Here is a 27,249-nt window from a genome sequence, read left to right as displayed (position 1 = left end):
ATAAAGGAAAACATAAAATCCAAAATAGTATCTCCCTCTAAATTATCCTGTATGCAAAATGGTATCAAATACTCTAATTCAAATGAAGAAGCCAAACTGCTTTTTGAAAGCTTTTTAACATGTTAATTACTTAAGACTGTACCCATCAATGAGAAATGCATATCCACTTCGAAACTATGTGATCTTTGAATATTCACCAAAGTCCAATAGACATATTACAGATGCTTTTTGATTTTTGGCTATGAGGATTTGATATTGCTTCTGGCATAAGGTGCATGGTGCTGTCCTGTTGTGTTACTGCACCCTTACCATAAATGTATAATTCCCACATTACATTGATAGATACTGCATATATTCTATGTGGCCCTGGTGTACAACCTTAGCCTAAATGTATAAACCTCATAGTATCTTACTCAAGGTGCACAGAACTGTCTGATGCACACCTGTAGCATTAATGCATAGCTACGACAGTGCCCAGAATGTGTTATCAGGTGCACAATGCTAGCTAGTGTGCACTTTTAGCACTGATGTAGTTCAAGATTCACAATCATGTCCCATTATGGGGCCCATATGTATGGTGCCTAGTTAGATGCCCCAAGTTCATATCAGTACGCTGCTGTTTAGCCTTAGAATAGAAGTTTAACCATTACAGCACCTTGTTAGGTGGTCTGAGAGCATGGTACTGTCCTGCTGTCCATCCTTTTCAGAAACAAGTAACCATAAAGGGTCTTCTAAGGTACACTAATTACTAGTGCATGTTTAGAATAAAACAGGTTTAATATGTAATAAAAGTATTATTTTATGAATTGCATACCGTACTATAAATTAATAAGGTACAATGTTTGAAACATATAACATTTGTATAACATTATTTTGAGTGATTGCTTTTATTTCAGTTCTTAGAAAATGTAACAGGCGCATGCATATGGCCTTTTTGCATTATTAAAAAATATTTGTTGGGATTTATGTGCCACTGATTCATAAAAGTTAGTTTCTGCAAATTACTGCTGTTGGAAAATTAATAAAATAGCACATGCCTTTCCCTCATAGTACTTTTTTTAAATTATTTTATCTATAATCGTGTATATAACATATCTTGAAGCAGCTGACATGGTCATATAACATGCATTGCATTAAACTGTTGTGCATTAAATCTGTTTGTGTACTTATTATTAGACACTCAACATTGTGACTCCTCGAGCAAGGCCTGAAGACTGCAGCATTGGCCTTTTACCCAGAAATCACGACAAGAATCGATGCATGGATGTTCTTCCTCTTGATCGATGTTTGCCCTTCCTTATATCTGTTGATGGAGAAACTAGTAATTATGTCAATGCTGCACTCATGGATGTAAGAAAGCCATCACATTACTGCTAATTGTGTAATGTAATGCATATGTATTGTCCGCAGCTTATTGATTTCCTTCATGTTTTTCTACATTGTAGCGGAACATGAGGATTAACTGCATGCTTGCTGGCCATCTAATTGCTTCTGAAAGCTGTAGGTGAATGTAGCAATTAAGTTTGTTCTTGTTTATCCATCTAATGTTATTCAGAAGCATCAGGCTTTGTAAAGAAAATAGAATACCGTAGGTGTTGTTTTATAGAATTCTACATTGCTGGCAAGTTAAATGGTATATTAGAGCTATAGATTCATAAACAAGTAGCTTATTTAAGGTACATCATGTCAGAAGTGTTAATGCAAAACTAACGTTTCTTAAATAAAAATACTAGCAGAAAAAGAGCCCAGTTACTCAGGAGAAAAAGTTTGCATTCACTACCCTCTCCATTAATTATATTCAAGTACTGAATTCTATACCTTGGGAATAAGGGAGTATTCATTATCTGCCATGACATTTTGTAGAATAAGTGACTTTAATTTAAAAACTTTTATGAAACATTTGTCTTTCTTAAGTTGGAAAATTGCAATAAATTAATTTTTTTATTTATTTGACTATCAACATGCTGAATTTTGTTTAGTTCACTTAACAAAGATAATGAAAGGAAGCTTGTTGACTGTTTGGGAGATCACTCAGCTCTGGAAAGGGGATAGTCCCCTCCTCCGGTGGATATGTGTTTTTTATGTAAGGGGTTATGATAGTGTAGTGGTAATGAGGGATTCCCCTTAAAAGTCTCTTTAACTAAATTTTTCAAATGTAGTTGAGTGGGTTTGGTCATTTATTCTCCCCGTGAGTCATTAAAACAATAGTTTACTGTACAAGTACAGCCCATAAATGTTCAGAAGAATGCATGTTAGTGATTGTCAGTAACATGCAGATATCAGATCATTTTGAATGAGATATAATGTCCATTTAATATTGTCTATATTATTAGAAATGAGGATTCAGATTAATTGAGAAATCATTCTTTAACCAAATATTTGATGGGATAACTGGGGATCATATATATTGTAGCAATTTCTGTTCTTAATTGTAGTGCAGGATATTTTGCTCTTGACTGTCAACTGAATTAGTAATTCTTGTATAACAGTAAATGTCCTGCTGAGTGAGGTAAAAAAAAATATTGGTAAAAATGAATTCTTTACTAACTAAACTGACCTCACTTCAACCACGTTTCTTGTATGACTGCTCAAACCAGTAACTCCGCAAAATGAGTAAATAGAAAGACACTGATAATTCTCAGGGATTGTTAGACACCTCAAGTTATAATAAGTTATAATTGGAAAGTTAAAAGTGTTTCAAATAACAACAAATGAGAAATTATTTCCCATTAGGAATTGATTTGCATTTTATTGGTTATTCAGTCAATGTGCATTGTGTTGTATCTGTGTCAGACAGTTCATTAAATCTCTATGGCCAATATTACTGTCAACAAACTCCGCTTCTCATCATTTTGCTTCTCTTTTATCATATTGTCCTTACTCAATTCCTTTTGAGGCTTTAGATGGACTTACATTTTTTTTTAATTCATTGTTGTACAATTTTACTTGTTTAGAGAAATCTGAATGCATTTTAGTTAAACTATAATAATCTAGAAGTTTACTTTACAGAAATAATTTTTGGTTAACTGAAAAAAAAAAGATTTCTGACTTATCAGTCAGACTGAAGTACACAGAGAGCTAGCACTGTAGTCTAGGAACAAAGACTTATTTATTTTTTTTTGTCTCAGATGCACCTGTTCCTCACATAATACCATTATTTATAGACAGCATGATGCAGATTAAGGGAAGAAATGATATACAGTTTACTTAACTGCTGGGTTGGTGTACTTAGTATTGAAAAGGCTGGGCATATTTGTTTCATGGTTTCATCTTTGCACAAAATTGAAAAATAACACCTTTATTTCTGCATATTTATTCCTAGAGTCATAAGCAACCAGCTGCATTTATAGTTACCCAACATCCTTTACCGAACACTGTGGCAGATTTTTGGAGGCTTGTTTTTGACTATAACTGTTCTTCTATCATCATGTTAAATGAAATGGATTCTGCACAGGTAAGGTCTAAATAATAACATAAACCTATACTACTCTGCAAACTAAACAATAGACATTTAGCTGTCTGTCTAGCTGCAGAACACTATGTGATTCATGCTGTGAATATACAGAGTTTGCAGATTACAATATCTTGATTAAGATTAGCCATTCAGTGCATTAAAACTCCTGAGTTATAAAGATATATTGTCTGTTCAGCTATGTGAGAAGTGAAAATGGTGTAATTCATGCTGACATTGTGGTTTTATTTTATTTTATTTTATTTTACATTTGTTGACCGGGCTAGTCTAGCTGGATACATGTCCATTTTCAGTAGAGGCCCGAGGAGTTAAGCTCCAGAGTTTAAGAAGAAGTACATTTACTATATTACAAGAAAGTAAGGGAAAACAATATGCAAAGAGTACACACAAAAATGAGCCAAAAAAATTACAAGCAAGGTTATACAGTTAACAATATATATATATATATATTTTTTTTTTTTGTTATTAAGTAGTTTGAAGGGGAGGTTAAAAGGGAGAGTGTGTAAGATAAGAGGGAGGTTAGGGTTATAGGATGAAGGGATTGGTTAACTCTAATTTCAAGTACTTCTCTGTTAGGTGACTGCTAGGAAAAAAATCAGTGTCTCTATTAGTAAACTAATGATATCTAAAGCAATAACTGTCATTGACTATTATTTCATACTACCTTATCAAGCCTCATGCCAAGAGTTCATTTGTGTGATGACTACATAAGAAAAGATGAGTTTTTCAGTGTTACAAAAATCACCAAAAAAGGCTCACTTTGTGTTCTTCCAGAATACTTTTCCCAAACCATAAGGAAGAAAAACTAGTACAAGTCTAAAAAATGGAGTTTATTATTTAAAATATTTCAATAATGATGAAAGAAATTGGTTAAGGACTTTCAGCCCTTAAATTTAAAATGGAACTTCTTCAGAAGTCCCATTTAAAACTTCAGAAGAAGTCCTGTTTTAAATGTACCTTCTGACCACAAAGACTATTTTTTAATTTTTTTTTTTTTTTTTTTTTTTGTGATTAGTTTTATGCTGCTTGTGTTTATACAAATAACTTCCATATTTGGACAAATGATTACTTAAGCCACTGAGTGCAGTCCATTAAAAGACTGATTGCCTCTATTGCTTCTAAATGTTTCCTGACCCCATAATTTAATTGCTGCAGATGTGCAAACGACTTACCAATTCAGCTGCAAATGTTCAATTGTTGTGACTAATGAAAGCCATAGCAAATTTTATTACATGTCAGATGTTTGGTGTTATATTAAGCCTGCATATTTTTTTATACTGGTTTATTTATTTGTCTTTGTTACCAGCATTCCATTATGCTAATCATTTGTTAACATTCCTGTTCTGCTTGTCACCCACTCATAATTTAAGGGGAAACAGTGGAGAGAGTAAGTAGCACCAAATTTCTGGGTATGTATATTTCTGAGGACTTAGCATGGTCAACAAATACTAACCACATTGTGAAGAAACACATCAATGCCTGCACTTCTTGCAGAAGCTGAGGAAAGCTAGTCTCCCTTCCTCTGTCCTCAAAACCTTCTATAGGGGTATCATTGAAAGCACCTTGACTAGTAATCTCACAGTCTGGTTTGGGAACTTCAAAGCCTCAGACAGAAAGGTCCTACAGAAGGTGGAGAAGGTAGTGAACAAAAAGATCATTGGATCCCCACTCCCAGCTTTGCAGGCCCTATATGAAACATGATGTATTGGCAGAGCCAGGAAAATAAGCAGAGACCACACAGACCATGCACATGGACTGTTTTCCTGCTTATCTTCAGGAAGACGATACCAAAGTATGCATTGTAAATCCTCCAGGTTTAGTAGGAGCTTCTTCTCACATGCTAGCAGACTGTTGAACTCTACAATATATCGATAGCTGGAGACCGGAACAATCAGTAGCACAGCTGTCTTCTTGTGCAACACCTACATCACGCTGCTTTTAAAATGCAATCAGTAGAAACTGAACAGTCCGTACAATATACTTGGGCTATTCAGTATATCCTGTATACTTTGTGCAGTAGTTGCTTTTCCACATGTTCAATATTTGATGAAGACTGCTAAAAAGTGTTATAGAGGTATCCCAGATCTTGTCAGTCTTGTTTAGTATATGTATATGTTACTGTACTGTTATACGTCCTTGTTATTCTCTGTAGTTGTATGTGATATATGCACTTGGTACCAGTGTTATAGAGGTATCTCAGATGTTGTCAGACTTGTTTAGTATATGTATATGTTACTGTACTGTTATACGTCCTTGTTGTTCTCTGTAGTTGTATGTGATATATGCACTTGGTACCAGTGTTATAGAGGTATCTCAGATGTTGTCAGTCTTGTTTAGTATATGTATATGTTACTGTACTGTTATACGTCCTTGTTGTTCTCTGTAGTTGTATGTGATATATGCACTTGGTACCAGTGTTATAGAGGTATCTCAGATGTTGTCAGGCTTGTTTAGTATATGTATATGTTACTGTACTGTTATATTCTCTGTAGTTGTATGTGATATATGCACTTGGTACCAGTGTTATAGAGGTATCTCAGATGTTGTCAGTCTTGTTTCGTATCTGTATATGTTGTTGTATGTGATATATGCACTTGGTACCAGTGTATTAGAGGGTATCTCAGATGTCACAGGATTAGTTAGTATATATATATTACTGTACTGTGCTCATATACTTGTTATGTTATTCTTTGTAGTATGATGTGATATATACACTTGTGCCTAGGTGTTATATCTCACCTGTTGTGTGGCTAATATTTATTATGTATATGTGTTACTGTTATACTACTTTTCTCTGTAGTTGTATGTGATATATGCACTTGGTACCAGTGTTATAGAGGTATCTCAGATGTTGTCAGTCTTGTTTAGTATATGTATATGTTACTGTACTGTTATATTCTCTGTAGTTGTATGTGATATATGCACTTGGTACCAGTGTTATAGAGGTATCTCAGATGTTGTCAGTCTTGTTTAGTATATGTATATGTTACTGTACTGTTATACGTCCTTGTTATTCTCTGTAGTTGTATGTGATATATGCACTTGGTACCAGTGTTATAGAGGTATCTCAGATGTTGTCAGTCTTGTTTAGTATATGTATATGTTACTGTACTGTTATACGTCCTTGTTATTCTCTGTAGTTGTATGTGATATATGCACTTGGTACCAGTGTTATAGAGGTATCTCAGATGTTGTCAGGCTTGTTTAGTATATGTATATGTTACTGTACTGTTATACGTCCTTGTTATTCTCTGTAGTTGTATGTGATATATGCACTTGGTACCAGTGTTATAGAGGTATCTCAGATGTTGTCAGGCTTGTTTAGTATATGTATATGTTACTGTACTGTTATACGTCCTTGTTATTCTCTGTAGTTGTATGTGATATATGTACTTGGTACCAGTGTTATAGAGGTATCTCAGATGTTGTCAGTCTTGTTTAGTATATGTATATGTTACTGTACTGTTATACGTCCTTGTTATTCTCTGTAGTTGTATGTGATATATGCACTTGGTACCAGTGTTATAGAGGTATCTCAGATGTTGTCAGGCTTGTTTAGTATATGTATATGTTACTGTACTGTTATACGTCCTTGTTATTCTCTGTAGTTGTATGTGATATATGTACTTGGTACCAGTGTTATAGAGGTATCTCAGATGTTGTCAGTCTTGTTTAGTATATGTATATGTTACTGTACTGTTATATGTCCTTGTTATTCTCTGTAGTTGTATGTGATATATGCACTTGGTACCAGTGTTATAGAGGTATCTCAGATGTTGTCAGTCTTGTTTAGTATATGTATATGTTACTGTACTGTTATACGTCCTTGTTATTCTCTGTAGTTGTATGTGATATATGCACCTGGAACCAAAGCAACCTAATTTCATTTAATTTGCACTGTGTGTGGGTCTGAATGACAATAAAGTTTTCTTTGACTTGACTTGACTTGATTTAACTTCTGTAATTCCAAACACGGAATGCACTTGTGCTGTCATGTCCTTGTACACAGCCTGCATTAATTCAACCAATGTTTCCAGAGCTTCAAACCATCAGAGGAGTACCCAAATCAGCTTTCATAGGACCGTGTTATATGATTCCTCCAAGTCTAGGAATGCCCACTTGGACAGTTCCTCCTCTGGTTTGTCTTCTCCACTGTCTGTCTTACTGCAATAATTGGGTCAGTTGTGCTGCATCCTAACTGAATCCAAACTGATCATATCTCAAATTATTTCTACTGCTCTCAATATTTGTTAATTAGTCATTCTCTCAAGCACTACGATAGAATATTGATAATTCTATACTGCCTGCAATTATGAATGCTCCCTTTGCTCTAAGTACACTAGCACTAGAATGTTTACTCTCAAGTCATTTGGGATATGTCCTTCTCTTCATACTGCTTTGTATATACTCAGGAACCGTTTCTTCCTGAACTCACCCATCTTGATCATATCTGCCATAACCACATCTAAGCCATCTGCTTTTACTGGCTTTGTTTACCTTAGTGGTCTTATTTCTTCTTCTTCTTTTACTGGTAGGGTGGGCCCCTCACTATAAGCTGTGTATAGGGCAGTGCAGCTTCCGTGGGGTTTTCTTTATTCAAAAGCTGATGAAAGTACTTATTGCATCTGTCTTTGAGGTCCTGTGGTGAACAGATTGTTATGGTGATTGATGACTGTCTTTATCTTTCTGCTTTTTGTCTCTCATCTGCTAATTAAGCACTGTGTACCCATTAAATGCCACACGGGAGACAAAGGCATTGCACAAAGTAGAAATCAGGAAGAGATAGTGTATCACATCTATGGGCAAACAGGGTAATTACCAGAAATGTATGGAATGCATAATGCCCACAAAATCCCATATCATCAGAGAGTGGATATTCAGATTCCACTCTAAGCAAGAGCCAGACAGGAGGACAGGGAACCTACATAACTATACAAGAAGTGTGACTTTCTTTTCTTATGGTAAGTGCGTTTGGAGCGTTTCTCCCCAGGCTGCCGCTGAAAATTGGCTTTACTCCAAGTCGGACTTTCCCAGTAAACAAATGTTAAATAAATAAATAAATAACATTTTCATTCATTTCCAAATGCAAGTTTAAATTATGTGGCCTGATTTTCCAATAAAACTTTTATGTTTTTAATAAAGTAACATTTATGCATTTTATTTGCACATTTGGAAATCTTGGCATGTTAAAATACTAATAATTGTTTTCTTTGTGGTTCAAACATTATGTAAAATGAACATAAGTAAACCAGATTTAGTTTAATTTAAATCAACTTGCTGTTAAAATCTGACAACAGTGTCAGCTGTTTCAGTACAATGAATAATGACTTTTGATTATGTCTAATCCTATGTCATCACAGGTTGTCATTCCAGTAATTTTCCTAATTGATTATTCATGAATCCTGGTTATTTGCTTAGCAAACAAAATTGATTTTTTAACAGTCCTCCAAAGACTTTGCTTTTCATTACCAGTATAAGCCTCTCATTATGTCATACAATTCCTTTGTACATTATGTAGTGGAAATATACCAGAACTGTCTTGCAGTTTTCGGTTAGTAGCAGTTGTCACAATATTACAATAATGCAGAGCACAGCTTCGTTCAGATAAGAATTGAAATGCTTGTTTTGGAGTTGGGAACTATTCATATGCTGTATTTTTCTGTTCTTATTTAGCTTTGTATGCAGTATTGGCCAGAGAAAAGTTCAGGTTGCTATGGACCCATCCAAGTAGAGTTCGTGTCAGCAGACATTGATGAAGATATTATCAACAGAATATTTCGGATCTGCAATATGGCAAGGGTATGATGAGCGATGCACTGTTAGATGATAACAATGATGATGATGATGATGATGATTGTGATGATTATTATAATAACTGGACATGAGAGGAAAGCACAACCAGTGTGCTGTTTACAATATTACAGAATAATTAACCAAAGTGGACAAATACAAACATAGTTTATTTATTTTATATTTGATTACCGGGTTGGGCAATCATGTGCCCAATTTCAGCAGAGACCCAGGGAGAAAAGCTCCACATACATGACAATCATAAAAAATCCAAAAGCTCCACATATATGATAAAAATACAAAAGTCAGAGATGAGTACAAATTAATAGAGCAAACAACAGTACATCATTGCATAGTATGATGAGAAGTTACAGAAGTGTACAATATACAGTGTACAGTAGTAAAACAGAGAATATAATGTATTTGAGTAAGAAAGTGCAGTAATGTGGGTCTATATTATAACCACGAAACCTCACATATGCGAATACGGATATGTCAACACATATTGAGCGAACCGTGAAAATACCGAACGTCCTGAACCGCGAAATTCAAAATGATGAATCGGCATAGTTGGCCAACCCTACCGTCCGCTACGTACTACCTACTCAAACAAAATAAATAATCCATATACATACACTTAACAAAACCCTACTTTTAACCCTAAATTAAAGCTTACATCTATTACTATGTATGCACTTACCTTAACCCGCACCCTAACCCTAAGTTCCGTAACTATTGCACAACTACGTTAAGGAGCTATACCCAAACAAAATAAATAATCCACATACATACACTTAACAAAACCCTACTTATAACCCTAAACTAAAGCTTACATATATTACTATGTATGCACTTACCTTAACCAGCACCCTAACCCTAAGGTCCATAACTATTGCACACTTATCTTAAGGAGCTATACCGGAGAAGGGCCAACTATGACAATTCGACATTTCAAATTTTGTGCTTCAGAACATGCGGTTCGCTCAATATGTGTCGATGTTTCCGTATTCACGCAACTGCTGTTTCAGGGTTGTAATAGGTAACCCAGTAATATATACAGTTATATACATACATTTAAAAATACAATTCGTTATGGTAGTTTTTTTTCTGTGTGTTTGCCCTTTGAGTAGTGCCAGAGGAAGATTTATCATAATGATGGTAGTAGCGCTAGCCATGGTCAGTACAGGTACATTGCCAGATGAGATTGAGGTGGGCTTTTAATTGGGTTTTAAAGGTGGGACTGCTGTTTTGCAATCTGATATCTGGTGGAAGAGAATTCCAGATTTTAGCAACTGTGTTGGAGTATAGGGATTCACCAGTACTGTGTCTACACTTAGCTACTTTAAGAAGTGCTTTGTTTGTGGATCTTAGTTGGCGAGCAGAATTGTGAAAGTTGAGTAAGCCTAAGAGATCAGGAATCTTGTTTGGGTGGTACAGCAAGTAATGAGTCATGGTGAGTTGGTTATAGTTTAGTAAGTTGGCGAGTTCTAGCCAACCTAATTGTTTTAGTGAGTGACAGTGGTGGAAGCAGAAATTAGAGTTGGTTGCAAATCTAGCTATTTTATTATAACACATGGATAATCTGTGTAAGTCTGTCTTGTTAAGGTTTGTTAATACAGCGGATGCATAAAGCAATGTAGAGAGAAGGTGAGTTCTGAATATAGTAATTTTGGTGTTTTTGGTTAGATAGTTTTTGCAGCGGTATAGGGTTCCATGTTTTTTATGAACTTTGTGCTATATGTTTGTCAAACTTTAGGTTTTGGTCAAGTATTACACAAAGACGTTTAGCTTGTGATACTGGTGATACTGGTGATATTTGGGTGTTATTGGCAGAACTGATAGAGAAAAGAGCAGACGAGTCAATAGTTCTGGTAGGTGCAAAAGCATACATTGAGTCTTTTTGGGGTTAAGTATTAGTTGTGAGTTTTTAACCAGTTTTCGATATTGGAGAAGGCCTCTTGAGTTTTAGTCTGGAGTGTTTGGTCTGTGGGGGCTGAGCAGATCAGTGTAGTATCATCTGCATATTGGACTATTGTATCTTGCTGGGTGGTGCTGTGGAGGGTGTTTGTAAAGATATTAAATAGTAGGGATCCCAGTATGGATCCTTGTGGTACACCTACTGTTACGGGGAGAAGGGGGAGTGGGAATTATGCCACTTAACTGCTTGTTGGCAGTTGCATAGGTAGCCTTGAAACCAGAGCAATGAGGGGCTGTTTAGGTTGAGTTCGGCTAAAATAGTATGTAGTTTGCTGTGGAATACTGTATGGCATGCTTTGGACAGTTCAAGGAAGGTAGCAGACACTAGTTTTCCTTGGTTCCTATATTTATTGATAGTGTTGGTGAAGGATATGAGTGCTGTGATGATGCTTTGGAATTGGCAAAAGCCATGATGGGTGTTGGTGAGGAGACTATTTGTAAGTAAATGTATCGTCAGCTGAGAATGGATACATACTTCAAGGATTTTTGATAGGGGGGATAAGATTACTATGGGGTGGTAGTTGGTATGTTCAGTTGAGGGACCACCTTTGTGTAAGGGTATTATGTAGGAAGATTTCCAAAGAGCTGGAATTCTATGCTCGTTGATAGACCGATTGATAAGTATAGAGATGGGATGACCTATAGCACTAGTGACAATTTTGAGGTACTCTGCAGGGAGTTTGTCGATTGCCAAAGTGGTGAGTTTCAGTTAATGAGGTGCTTATATATTGTGTTGGTAGGAACTGGTTTGACAGTGAATGGAGGGTATGAGTTTTCATTGCTGATTGGTTGTGGGAGACTGCAAGGCTGGCTGTTGCTAGTTAAGTTAAGGATGGAAGAAGTGAAGGAGTTGTTAAATTGGGTAGCTATCTCTATATTATCTCCTCTGACATTGGGGGGAGGACTAGTGAGTTTACCTGGTTGTAATACTTGGTTGACAGATGCCTAAAATTTTTTGCAGTTAGTGGTATGTTTTACTTGTAGCTCTGTGTAGTGAATTTTCTTATCTTGCAATATCTGTTTTTTTTTTGCTTTATTACGTAGTTCGAGGAAAATCTGCCTGTTGTGATCAGTTTTATTGTGATACCATGTATCCCAAGCTTTATCCCTAAGTTTGAGAAGGGTTCTTGTGTTTTTAGAGAGCCATGGGGCTGGGTTGGTTTTTATTTGAATTGTACTTAAGGGGGGCATCTGATTTAATATGTTTAAAATGGTGGAATTGAAGTACTCCACTCCATTGTCTAGTGTGAGGGTTGCTAGGGGAGCTTAATTGCAATACCTTAGTGCATTAATGAAATGCTCAGGTATGAAATGTTTTGAATTACAGATTTCATGTAAGGTGGTAGTTTTAGTGGTTTTGAGGTGCTGTCTTAATATGAATGTGGGTAAATGGTCAGTAAGACCAGTTGGTACTGTACCATAATATTGGGCAGTAGATGGGTTGTTTGTAAAGATCCAGTCTAGTATGGATTCCTTGTTTGTATTTTTGTCAATGTGGGTGGGTGTTTGGATAAGTTGAGTATAGGAATACAGGTTGATGTGATTAGAGGGGATAGTTGTGTTGATGGATTTCCAGTCAATGTTAAAGTCCCCTAAGAGTCTCCTGTGGGAGATTTGCATATGTCCAGTTTAGCATAGACTCTAGAGTAGGTATGTTGTCACCTGGGGGTATGTAAATACCCACTAGGTTTAGTTGCTTCTGTTGACTGAATATTTGGTGAATAGAGTTTCTGCATTGTTAAATGTTGGGATTTCTTTATGTATAAGGTCTACCTTGAGGACAGTCTTGTATAGTATGGTGACGCCTCCACCATTTTTGATAGTTCTATCAGCCCTGATTGTATTATAACCTGGGGGAAATTATCTCATTGTCCTTAATGTGGGGTCTGAACCAGGTCAGGTAGATGCCTGAGAAGATCATATCAAGCTATCCAGCACACAACAAAGCATTTCTCCATGTCACTAAGGGCTAGTTGTGTGAAAATAAATAGCAAAATCTTTGTAATTTTATTATTTATTTAGTTGCATAGAGAAAGAATTTACAATCAAGTGAAAAAATAACATTTACTGGTTTCTGACTGTAAAAAAAGCAGAGAGAAAATGTTGAACATTTAATGTCCACTTTCAATTTTAACAAAGGAATATATTGGTAATATATACATTGTACTTATATATAAGTATACTATATCTATATCTATAGCCGTACATATGTATATACATACACACATACATGCACAGAAGAGAGTCAGTATGTTCGATAAGCTAACTTTTGGTACACACACACACACACACATATCTATCTATATATATATATATATATATATATATGTGTGTGTGTGTGTGTGTGTGTGTGTGTGTGTGTGTGTGTGTGTATATATATATATATATATATATATATATATATAGATAGATAGATAGATATATAATATGTCCTGTAACTGTAACTCCTTTTTTGGGTTGAATTTAGACATTTTGCCCAGGGTTTGTGGACAGATACTTGTATCACTTCTAACTCCTTGATCTTATTTAATGGTCCAGTTGTGGATTCCATTCCTAGGGTGCAGGGGCTTATCCTTTGGACAGTTTTAGCTATAGCAAGAAAAATAGTCATAAAAACTTGGAAATGTAAAACTACTCTTTCTTTCACTGACTTTATTAATTTAGCACTAATGTCTATAAAAAATAATCATCAACTGTGAAAATGTGAGCTTCAGATATTACTCAGCAGTTCAGATTTTGGCCAACATTAAGTGATTTACTTGATAAATTTTAACAATTTAGTTTTCTGTGTTTGATTTTTGTTGTGGGCATCTGTAAATAAGTTATATTTTGGCCTATTTATCTTTAAATAGTTTTGTACAATCTTTTTATTAAAGTTAATGAAAAGGTGTTTAAAAAAAAGAGGCAAGTAGTCCTCTAAACCAAGCTTGCATTTGCATTGTCAAAATACATATGGATGGGCACAATGAAACAAAAACTTTTAATGGGTGAAAAGCTGCTCCATATATTTAACACTGTTCATGGTATGATTACAGCTGTATGTGGGAAACTAATGCCTGTAAGAGGAAAAAATCCACATTGTATTCCTCTTTTATGTACATGTAGAACAGCAGAATGCAGATGAGGTTTGAGATCTGCAGTTAGAATCTTGTCTTGCATTTAGTTGTATGCAAGTTGTATTGATTTCAGAAAATTAAATATCATAGTGGGTGGTACTTGCTCATGTATTATCAAGCACAAACGCAGTAGTATACATATACATAGACACACATGTACACATATGCATTACATCCTGTTCCTAATAATTCAACCAGTTCTGCACTCCTTACCAATTACCACATTCATGGATCATATAAAGCTTCACTCTGTAGGTCCTTCCTATACAGGAGAATTAATTTGTTAAGGATTAGAATTTTCACTAGGCATGAGGAGATGTTTTTGCTGTCAGTGAGAGTAAGTAGTCCATTGCATAAAGGCCACTGGCAGGCAAATACAGGATATCAATAAGTGGACTTCCTCTGTGACGAGTTCTTCATTGCCTTCTTGATTAAAATCCACAGTGCTAGTGTATGGCCAACCTCAGCAAGAGGCTACACCAGCACCAGCATTACCCAACCTCCCTTTCTGTGTAAGAAAATCAAGGCGACTGTCATTTCTTCCTTGAAGATAATCAAGTGGTTCATCAAACTGAAAAATAAAGCCTGATGTCATGAGGCACCCCATACCTCTCAACTGTCCAGATTCCTGAGGGCTGAAGTCATTAAATAGTAACATACATTTGAGTTTCAGACTTTACATCCTTCAGAAAATACATGATAAGAATAATACTATTACTCTAGCAACTTTCAAAGTTTAAAAGAGCAATATTTAAAATCTGCCCATATTTTTGGGGCTTTGTCCCACCATTATGTCTGGCTTTGTTCAGATTTCTTGTGCGAGGAGGCTAGTATACCAGTTTAAAAACTGAAGGTTTTGATAATTTTCTTATCCTCATATGTTAAATAACTAATGCAATCACATTGCTGGGCAAGAATTGGAGAAAAAAAAGTTACTGTAAACTTGGTACAGTTACCAAGTTGCCACCTGCAATGGGTTTCTTGCCCAACCAATAACTTTTAGCTGAATCAGTATAGTCATCCGTACAATTTTCTTGAAAGTAAACTTTCTTCATTTTGACTGCTTTCACCATCACTGGTATCTACCAACAGGTTTTGGGGTTGTAAACCATGCATATCTCTTGACTGTCCAGAATTGTGTAGAGTGTCCAGATTTTTGCTTCTTATTTTTGGTCTGTGTCTAATAAAATGTGTGGTTTTGTGGTAAACAACTGAGGTAATTTGGGATTGAAGTAACTAAATCATGACAGACTTTTGAGTTTTTAGACTTCCTATCATTCAGACAATGCATAGTACTGCAAAACCTGTTATTCTTTTAACTTTCTAAGTTTATAAGAATAATACTTAAAATCATTCCCTTATTTAGCGCCTTTACCACCCTCCTTGTTATTTTTGGCTTTGTCCAAAATGTTTGCAATAAGAGGTTTAGAGGTATATAGCCATCAAGCACTGACCATTATCTGGTACTTTTCCATGTTTCTTCCCCAAACAATGAGGCATCAAACATGGTCCCTTTGGATTCGGTGCCCATGGCCTCACTCAGAAAATGACAAAAACATTATAGATCCTCACTCTTCATGTTAGGATTTTAGATCTGTGCAACCAATAAATACTACTGTACATCCAGCTCACTATGACATGGGCATAGGATGGCTTTTCTGCCCATTGTTTCATCCTAGTCTCCAGAATTGTAACCATTTCAAATGTTGTCTCCTGCTAGAACAAATTCCAAAACATGGAGACTAAATGGGCCAAAACAGGGACTTACATATATCAAGTCCAAGATGGTAATTTCCCAGAATATTTCCTTTTTTCCAAATTATGGCAATCTTGAAGTTATTTATATATATATATATATATATATATATATATATATATATATGTGGGTCTACTTTGAATCATTGAAATTACAGTTGTTCAAATTTCACTTACCCGACTACACTTCTCTGAATCTTCATTAATCTGAAAGCATGGACTGCTGAAATCCTTTCCCTTTGAAAAGAACCATTTGGCCACAATGAAAAAAAAACTAAAATGACCAAAACTAAACCCACCAAAGTGGGAGGCTTTGCCCCCCACACTCCTCCTACTTAAATATACGAACTCCGAGATCGCACTACATTGAACAAAGAACAAAGTTTACTGTGGTGGTCAAATGGTTCCTTTCACAGGGAAAGGATTTTGGCATTCCATGCTTTTGGATTAATGAAAATTCGGAAATATGGAGCCGGGTAAATGAAATTCGAACAACTGTAATTTCAATGGGTCGAAGTAGACTGATATAGATATATATATATATATATATATATATATATATATATATATATATATATACATATATATATATATATATATATATATATATATATATATATATATATATATACACATATATATATATATATATATATATATATATATATATACACACATACATATATACCCACGGTGGTGGTGCTGCAGTTTGTTGGTCAAATGGTTCCTTTCACAGGGAAAGGATTTTGGCATTACATGCTTTTGGATTAATAAAGATTCGAAAATATGGAGTTGGGTAAATGAAATTCGAACAACTGTAATTTCAATGGGTCGAAGTAGACTGATATATATATATATATATATATATATATATATATATATATCTATATATATATACATATATACCCTTGCCTGTTCGATCCTCAGTTAGAGCATCTTCTGTGTGGCGACATGCATGAACGGGCGTTCCTTTGTTGAAGGTCGTGCGTTAGGCCCGGCAAGCCAGCATGTAAAACTCTACTGCCAATCATTAGTGGACAGGAGTTCCGCTGTGGCGACCCCTAACCGGAAAAAAGCCGAAAGACACAAACATATATATATATATATATATATATATATATATATATATATATATATATATATATCTATATAGGTATGTATGGGGGTATAGGGGGTTTTCTCTCTGTTTAGAAGAGAAGAGTACTGTTTGAGTGACCCTCTCCTCCTGGAATTTTGGTCGCTTTTCCTCTCTGTGGACACTCGGCATTATGAGTGCTGATGTTTCAATATGAACCCCCTCCATTATACATGACCTCAAGTCTGGTGTCACAACCAGAAAAAAATGATCAATAACATTCTGCAGAAGCATCTCTGCACCAGATATGCTTATTATCCTATCTGAGTTCATGCATGAAGTTTCTTGTCAATAATCCATGAGCAGAAATCCAGTATCAACTCTTATCTCATTTTTTTTAGATCTCTCAGGCTGTTGCTGTAAATACCATCCATTCACATATTTGTATAATTTCAAATGTGATTAAATATGTCTTTCTGAATGACAGTAGAATTGCCAGAGGCCATTGTTTCAATGGCTTCAGCCACTTTTTACAAAAAAATGAGTGCTCTGCTGTGTGGTGTGCAGTGATAAATAACTGTCATAGTGTTCCTCTTTGGAAGTGAATAGCACTGAGGGGGAAATGGCCCATAAACTACAACAGTACGGCACATATTAAGGAACTTCTGAGTATGTCAACACCTCCTGGGACCTCACCTAGAGCCTAATTCCACAGAAGGCAAGAAACCATTCCTGGTTGAGGCGAGTGGTTCTGGACACCATACTGTTCTCAGAGTAGTTCAGTATATCTAGTTGGTATTTTTCTCCATTTTGATACAGCTAAGGCTCCATTCTCATCAGTGAAGCTGTGTTCCGCATCATAAAAGCCATATTAATTCATTAGGATCTCTATTGTCTTAAGTTGCAGACATTTGTCTGCTACTCCTGAATGCCCATTACAGCTTCTGTAATGTTTTCACTCTAGATTGTCATATCTATTTAAAAACATAATATCAAAACTAATGATATTATGTATATTTCCAGTACATTTCATTTAGTGTGTGTGTGTGTGTGTGTGTGTGTGTGTGTGTGTGTGTGTGTGTGTGTGTGTGTGTGTGTGTGTGTGTGTCTCTGTCTGTCTGTGTGTGTGTGTGTGTGTGTGTGATTTTTTGTGAATGGGTGCACGTGAACATGTGTGCATATACATACTTGTTCGTGTGTGTTTATGTATGCGAGTGCTTCCACTGCTGATTTAAAAACACGTTCAAAACAGATTAGCTCAAAGCAAACATATTAGATGACTAAGTGTTAAGACAGACAAAAAAAGTTCAGTAAATAACAAATACTTAGCCATTTTTTTCCAAATAAAATTGCAGTAAAGTCACATTAAGTTCTGGAATTTAATACTGTTTCAAATCATCATAAGTAAAAATTACATCACTATTTTATATCAAGTGTCAGTCATGTGAACTAAATTCAGATGAGTAATGAAACAATAGTCTACATTTTTACACAACTTTTGAGGATAGGCATTCGTTTAGCCTAGAAAATTTCACTACCTATAATAATAAAACCATTATTGTCACTCCTGCTAAAACTTTAGTATAGTATACCAAAACCTGAAAATCTAAATTGGTGTTTAATTTTTACAAACTTTACTGTTCTTCTTCTTCTTCTCATTTGAAAAATGTGAAGTCATTTGCAATTAATTTTAGACACAGAGAAAGCTTGAGTCATATGCACATAACTTCCCATATTACATTGTTTTTATCAGTCGTTATGTTGTACATATAAAAATGCATGGTACTTAACCTATCAGTAAATTTCCACAGAGTTCTCAAGTTAGAGTTTCAGACTTAAATGTTTTATGTGAAGATGATATGGGTTGTGGCTTGAACAGCTACACTGCATATAAAGCATTTTAATGAATGTTGCTTTGAAAAAGTGGCAAGTTTCCCAGGAATAGTGGACTCATATTTATGAAATCTGTGTTAAATCATAGCACATTGGTTCAATCGTCAGTTAAGTTTAGTTTATATGACTAACAAAATGTATAAAATAGGGCTCTTAAAATGTTATAATACTGTGTGGTGGTGTTAGATGTGAAAGATTAGTGTAATTGTATTTGAAAATGTTCAGTCTGGAAAGTTAATTTTTATGCATGTGTGTGTGGGTGAATGCATATCACTCTGCATCTTTCAGTTTGCCATTACATGGGATTATGATGATCTTCAGACATTCTAAGTATGACTTATCAGACATATTTATTTTCTTTCATATGGAAATCATTTCTATCTTATCTGCCATGCATTAAAGTCTCTCTCCCATGTAGTTACATTACTCCTTTCAGCAAACATAGGTTATTGATTGTCTTGAAAAATACTTTGTTTCTAATTTTTAAGCTAATTTTGAAGCATTTGCACTCTTGTCTTTACTCTATGCACATAAGTATTCATTTAGTTTATCATATTCCTTTTAAGTCATTTGCATTCATATTATTATATATGTGCCTATCTCTATATTGTATAACCATATCTGTTTGTGTTTACAATAATGCTATTTGCCTGTCATACATGCAACTATATTTGTTGTTTTTTTAACAATCAAGTCTAATTTTATGATATCTCTTCAGGCAGTGCAATCAATATAATTATCATTAGTTATACAGATACTCAGCTTTTCATAAAATGTAGGAACTTTAAATTAAATTTCTTATTCTGTGAACGTCCTCCTTTCTTGAGATGTCCATCCCTACCATACCTTCAAGCAAGTTGTTGTTTTGCATCAATTCTTTGTATTAGACAGTTTTACAAATATAGACAATTACAAGAGATATTAAAAATATTAGTCCAAAACACCAGCAAATTGATCCTCTATAAAAAGTGGTATCAACGTTGTTCATTTTTCATTTATATAAATGTGAGATTTCCTATGTCTTATGTGATAATTTAATAAAGATGTTTATTGGAAAAAAGGTATAGTACATATTATACACTGGAATAATTTTGTAAACGTAATAAAAATTATAGAGTATGGTGAATGATTAAAAACAGACTACTGAATGAAGAATAAAACTTTTTTCTGTCTCTGAGCCAGTATAAAGCCACGACTAAGCATGTTAGTCTATAAGGACAGAGTCCATCCAATTTGTACATCTAAAGAAATCTACACTTGTAAATGAAATTGCTTATCAGTGGTTTTATATTGACTTGAAAATAATGTTTTTACTCTCACATAGTATTTTATTTTGCATTTTTTCTTTTTTGACTGTATCCTATACAATCCTTAAAATTCACAGAACCATTTCCAAGCATCATCACAGCAAAGCCTGATTAAATGTATTTAGTTAGTTGCAATGAGTGATGTATTAGTATGTCTTTAGAATGCTAGAAATTAACAATATCTAGTTACTGTACTCCTGCTACTATGTAATGTTATGCCAGGAGAATAAAAGACTTCAATGGTATGGCCCAAGGCTAAGTTCTTCCATATTGCAATAATGTAAGCCTTCTGCTGGTTCACAGTGAATCATACTCTATCTCACTTTGGATAAGTTTGTATCCAATACCAAGGCTGATAATGGCCCCACTAAAGAGATATTGCGAGAATGTAGTATGTACACTGGTTAACCTCAAGTCTTTCTCTGCTGGATAATTTATCAATCAAATGGAAGAATTATACTAAACATAAATAGTCTACACCTTTACAGTCACAATACACAAATCAGTCATCTCTTTGACACAGACTCTAGATTATGAATAATATTTTTGTGAAATTTGCCCTCACTAGAGAAATATCCCATTTTGCCAAATTTTGGTGACCTCAGAGCTGATTATATTACTTAAGTAGGTGCAGTGAATGCAGACACATGCATACATGAAGATGTGTGGCTTTGACTGCATTGCATAAATACTCCCTCTCTAACTCAATACTGCTTTTGGCAATGTTTTGTTCATTATGAAACTATGTTTAACTAATCTTGAGTGAACAAAATGACCTTTAGTCTATTAACATGAAATATACTCCCTTAATTCCATACATTTTTTGTGAATGCTTATTACTCCACCAAATAACATTTTTCACTAATTAGGATAGCTATTTCAAACATTCAATGGATCCTAGGTTTATACTAAGCCAACAGTATACCAACAAGTGTACGCTTAGCCGGTAGGCCTATGGAAGTATCTTTAATGGTGAGCTAATAGTTTAGAAGATGATGGAAGGGAGTAAGGTTAATTTAGAAGATATAGACAGTGTTTCTTCAGCATGGATGATGCTAGAAAGAAGGGAAATATGGAGAGGTTGGAGAAATGGTAGTAAAGATGAAGAAGAGAATGAATAGGGGAGGAAAAATATGATGTTATTTAATTTTTCATAGCTAGAAGTTAGTAGCCAGGGATATGTTAGAGGGATTTGTGAACCCCAGGGTCTATATTAAAATCTTGAAGTCTGACAATATCGAATACGATATTGTCGACATGAGAATACCAAAAGTGCACTACATTGAATGTTTAAATGGAAAATCTCCGTAGGGGGAGATTTCCGTTTACTTCAATGTAGTGCGTTCTCGGAGTTGGTATTTTTAAGTAGGGGGGTATGGGAGGTGCAGGAGTGTTTGCCCCCCTGTCTACACACTATTTCATTTTTTGTTTTTTTAATTTAGTATTTTTTTTTTTTTGGTTTCAATGGTTTAAGACTTCAAACACTAAAGTTCGATCTTTAGTGATTCGAAGTTATAAACCTTAGAGATTATAATATAGATCCAAATCCAATTTATTTATTGATTTGAACTTTGAATGTTGCTGTGGTTCAAACTGTCCAATGTCTACATGAAGTTTCTTCCATATGTGAGAATGGAGCAGGATAATGAATTTGTCTCTGATTTGGGGCTTCTTTATATCCTGGCATAGAGATCGGTCTTTGGAGTGGGTACTAAATGAAAAGGTCATTTTGAGGAAAAGGATTTCAAAGAGAGTAAGGTCACAGAAAATAAGAAGAGGGGCAGTAGTGCAGACATATAAAAAAATCATTTAAAGCTGAAATTCTTTAGATTATAAAATGTGAAATGGATCATTGTTTTCTCTGATGTGGTAAAAGAGGGCAGACTAAAGTGGAATTAGGATGGACTGAAATCTGGATAAGAACCCACAACAGATGAGCAGAGAACAGAAGGATTTTTCTGACAATATTGGAGATATGCTAATTTAAGTGTCTGTTTTGTGGCAAACTTCATTTATATGGCACTATACAGGAGCACATATTTTGCTAAAGGTAAAGTAACTGTACTACATTTCTTTGTTTTTAGGGGGGGGCATGATTAGAGTGGCAGTTAACAGTGTTTTCAAAGCATTTTGAAAATAATAATGAGTCAGAGCGGAAGATTAGCATGATCCTTAGCTTCTAGTCATCTTCAAACTTAGTCAATGGTTCTAAGCATTTATTTACATTTCACAGAAAATGTGATCCAGAGAAGACAGGGCCTATTACAGAAACTTGTAGGACAGTACTAGTTAACCTTTGCTTTTTAACATGTACCATTAAAACTGGATTAATGTGTTCTGCCTATTAGCCTAGCAGAAATCAAGCAAACTACAAGGATGAAAAGGACTTGTTCCAGACGAGGCTTGAACTTATGACTATGACATTGCTTTGTACTCTTTAAAGTTATCACATGCTAATTGATGACATCACTAGAGAGAGAGAGAGTGCAACGTTGGAGTAACAGTTTCTTTTGTAAATGACTGCTAGTTTCTTTCCTTTGCTAAAAGAATGCAAAAAAATAAATATTTAAAAAAAAAAAAAAAAAAAAAAATATATATATATATATATATATATATATATATATACATCATTGCCTTGTGCTTGATTAACTGCAGCTTTGGTTGACAGCTGTAAGTGCAGGGTTGTTTGTTTAAACATTCATTTTATCAAATGGGCATTTTGTCGGATATTTGTTTTGTCATAACTGATAAATGGGATGTATACTAGGTATGTGCATCTGTATTTGTGAGAACCTGTGTGGGTTATGGTTAAAGTAATGTACAGGTATGGGAAGTGTGTGTGTGTGTGTGTGTGTGTGTGTGTGTGTGTGTGTGTGTGTGTGTGTGTGTGTGTGTGTGTGTGTGTGTGTGTGTGTCTGTGTGTGTGTTTCTGTGTCTGTGTTCGAGCAAAGCCCTTCTGCCCACCTCAGCAAAGTATGACAACCCTAACCCTGCCCCTAAACACTAACGTGCATCTTATTTAAAAAAAAAACTCATCCCATTACACTACCACTATTCAATCAAATTTGAGGGAATGTGGTTAGGATATTGGTAGGTACTGAGAGATGATTTATTTTGGGTAAGATATAATGAATATATGACATGTTGTAGTGCGTATTTTGCACATTGACCAAGTGACATGTTGACACACACACACACACACACACACACACACACACACACACACACACACACACACACACACACACACAATCACATATGTATAGATAATCAGATTTGAGATCAGTAACCAATGTCTGAATGCATTGGAGTACTTAAACACACACTCAGTTATCCTACTAGTTGTTGCTAGGTTTTGATTTGGAGTTTTATTTTGAAATAGAAATGTTGTGGTGGGTTTAACTGCAATGTATTGTATTGTAGTCTGTGATCCATTGGTGTGCTTTTATGAGTTTTTCCTCCTTTTCTCCTCTTTGGTGTAGCAATAGATTTGCTATATATAATTTAGGAGGGTGTAAGGGCATAACCCTCCATATTGGGAGGTGCAGAGTACTTAAGGGTTTTCAATTCACTGGATTCAATATTCTTCTTTTGTTCACCAATGAGTTGAAGGAGAGTTTGTCAATAATGCACACACAAGCACACTTAAATAACATTCACACTGATACACACACGTACACATGCACATACACACAATCACAGATGAGCCACACTTTACTGTGCTAAAAGGAAAATTTGGAAAAAACAGATGTCTTTAAAGATTACTGATTTTACCAAGCTCTTCAGTGAAGCAAGCTTTAATTAATCTTGTCTTGTCAATGAGACTCATTACTATTCAATACTATAGCAATAACTGACAACGTGAGTGTGGTATATTGAAGATATACCCACAGTTGGCATGGTTAAATCATGAGGGTGAAGAGTATAAGCAAAGGGATTGTGTCTAGATCTAGATGTCATTGGCCCCTTTATGCCAATCATTGAGTATAATGTCCCTTTTCACATGTATCTGTTCAAACCAATGCAAACACTAGAATGCCCGTAGAGCTATCATACTAAAAAGATAGAAGGCTTAAACAAATTTTCCTACATGGACTGACTAAAAGACCTGTCACTATACTCAGTATTTTACAGATTGCTAAGAGGTGACCTTTGTCTTGCTTACAAGGCATCTTCTGATCGAATACCGATGGATTTATTGCACATCAAGTTAATTATCAGCATAAATACTCATTCTAGGGAATTAACCTGTTCTACAACATCAACAGAACAGTTTGGTTAGACAGATATGTCTTGCCGTGGATACCACTGCATTGGAATAGACTCCCCATCCATGTAAAACAAAGTTCTTCCCTGTTAATATCCAAATGTAACTTGAATCTGTTTATGGGAAACAGAAAAATTACCCCAGAGCTGCCCCCGTACTACTAATGGACAGAGGCTGATCCTAAATGCTTTATCCCATGCATGGGTCTCCTCAAACTATCTGTGGAATGATCCTAGTTATTCTCATTGGGGAGTAATATATACTTATCAATTACTAGATGGGTAAGGTGGGTGAGGCCAAAGGGGTAAGTTACTTTGTACACCAGAAGGGAAACTCCTAGGCTTAAGATGGTCCACAAGGTCAGCTAGCTTACTACTTACCTATGAAAAAAAAAAAAAAAAAAATATATATATATATATATATATATATATATATATATATATATATATGGTTCTACCTCAGTTAGACGACACGCCGGAACATTGACACGGAAATCGCGAGCCCCAGAAGATCGACAGTTCAGAAGACCAACGTGACGGGCCCCAGAAGATCGACAGTTCAGAAAAACGACCCGACGGATGAAAGCACCGACGCCGAGGATGCCGACATGGGAAAAGGTTGTGTAAGTATGCGGTAGTGACGGACGTTAGGGTGCGAGTAAGGTAAGTGTGGATATTGACGGTCTGTGGGGATAGGGGTGGGTTAAGTGAGTTAGGGTTAGGGAGCGGGTCAGGTAAGTGTGCGGTAGTGATTGTGTTTGGGTTAGGGGCGGGATAAGTGAGTTAGGGTTAGGGAGCGTGTCAGGTAAGTGTGCGGTAGTGATTGTGTTTGGGTTAGGGGCGGGATAAGTGAGTTAGGGTTAGGAGCGGGTCAGGTAAGTGTGCGGTAGTGACGGACCTTAGGGTTAGGGTTTGGGTTAGGGTTGTAGGTAGTTGTGTATGTGAGGTTTAGTGTGGGTTTGTAGGGATTTTGGTGTGCTTGTGTTGTGTATGTGGTTTTTGGATGGGGAATGTGTTTTGTTTGTTGATTGTTGTGATTGTGGTGTGTGCAGTGTATGAGGTTTCGTGTTTGTGTACCATTGGTTATTTCATTGTCGGGCATGTGGGATTTCATGTTTTTGTACTGTCGGTTATGTGGTTTCGGTGATTGCGTTGTCGGTGTTTTAGGGTTTCGTTTATGTCAGGTAGAACCATATATATATATATATATATATATATATATATATATGCATGCACATAGACACACACTCACATATATAGGTGTGTGTGTGTGTGTGTGTGTGTGTGTGTGTGTGTGTGTGTGTGTGTGTGTGTGTGTGCGTGTGTGTGTGTGTGTATGCTTGCATGTAATCCTACAAGACTGCCATCCCATCGAGAATGTTTCTCTGCCTGCCTTATTGTCCCTATAGTGTGCTTGGTTTGGGGCTGACTAAGCACAAACCTGAAGTGGATAAGATGCATATGAAGGAAGTGTTAGGCTTGTATCAATTCATTCATACCAAGACATAATGCTTTACTATATTGCTTCTGCTGCTTTTTTTAAATGGTACAGTGCAAAATGCTATATTAAACAAAATTTAAGAAAAGTTATTTGTTTCATTGTGACCAAGTAACGAAACAGTTTCCGAATGATTCTCTTCCAAAGAGTATTTGTTAAGGACATCATTGTTAATTTTCTTGAGAATTGAATGTATGATTAGGCAACACACATGCATGCACGCACGCACACACACACACACACACACACACACACACACACAGTCACTCACACACACACACACACACACACAATGAACAGTCAAGACTCCCTTTCAAATTATTGATTTTCCAGGGATATTTAGAAAGAAAGGCATTGTTAATTTCCTTGATGTGAATGGTATTTATGACTGCATAAACTATCGTGTCTGTCAGACAACAGATACACACACACACATACACACACACACACACGCACACACACACAATTTGCAATTATTTTTTTTTTCTTTTGGTAGATATTTTTGTACATCAGAGGTAATTTAAAAGAGTTTATACTGAATCTGAATTGATTAAATCCTGATATGTTCCTAGCAGTAGTGCAATTATGATCCATTAAACTGTCCATTACTATATCATTAATGAAAATTGTGCACTTAAAATGTATTTTTGCAGTATTCGGAAAGTATCAGCCTTAGTAATATGATGTGAAACTTTACCAGTGCAGATATGCAAGCAGCCAGACTGGCATTGGATTTCATTCTATGAGTGTTACAGAAAGTTATGTAGCTATTATATACTTCTTTCAAAATGACACTTTTGGGTGTAAGTCATGTAGTGTTGCCCCTTTATGACATATTAAATCATAGCTCCCAACTGTCCAGCTTTTTTCAGAATGTCCAGATATTTGCCACATATTTTTGGTCTGTTCCTCATAAAATTTGGGCTTGTCTGGCAAATTATTGAGGATCGAAGTGACTAAATAACACTAAATAATGACAGATGTTTGAGTTTCAGACTTCATATCCCTGAGAAAATACATAATAATGCAAAACCTGTTATTCTAAAAACTTTCTAAGTTTAAAGGAGCAAGATTTAACATCTGTCCCTATTTTTGAGCCT

At 35.4% G+C, this 27,249-nt stretch overlaps 1 protein-coding gene across 1 annotated transcript in view; it reads left to right on the top strand.

Annotated features, from left to right (window-relative positions):
* The window catches only part of PTPRT (protein tyrosine phosphatase receptor type T), a 3,212,182-nt gene that overhangs the window by 3,148,131 nt on the left and 36,802 nt on the right, over positions 1–27,249 (top strand). Inside the window, exons 33-35 of the mRNA XM_044089009.1 lie at positions 1,177–1,350; positions 3,323–3,454; positions 9,146–9,271. Coding sequence (XP_043944944.1) covers positions 1,177–1,350; positions 3,323–3,454; positions 9,146–9,271 — 432 coding nt within the window. The remainder of the gene's footprint in view (positions 1–1,176; positions 1,351–3,322; positions 3,455–9,145; positions 9,272–27,249) is intronic.

This window comes from Protopterus annectens, chromosome 12.part0 (assembly GCF_019279795.1).
Source record: "Protopterus annectens isolate FY-2018-M chromosome 12.part0, PAN1.0, whole genome shotgun sequence".
Taxonomy (NCBI): domain Eukaryota; kingdom Metazoa; phylum Chordata; order Ceratodontiformes; family Protopteridae; genus Protopterus; species Protopterus annectens.
This window is presented reverse-complemented; position numbering and strand designations above follow the sequence as displayed.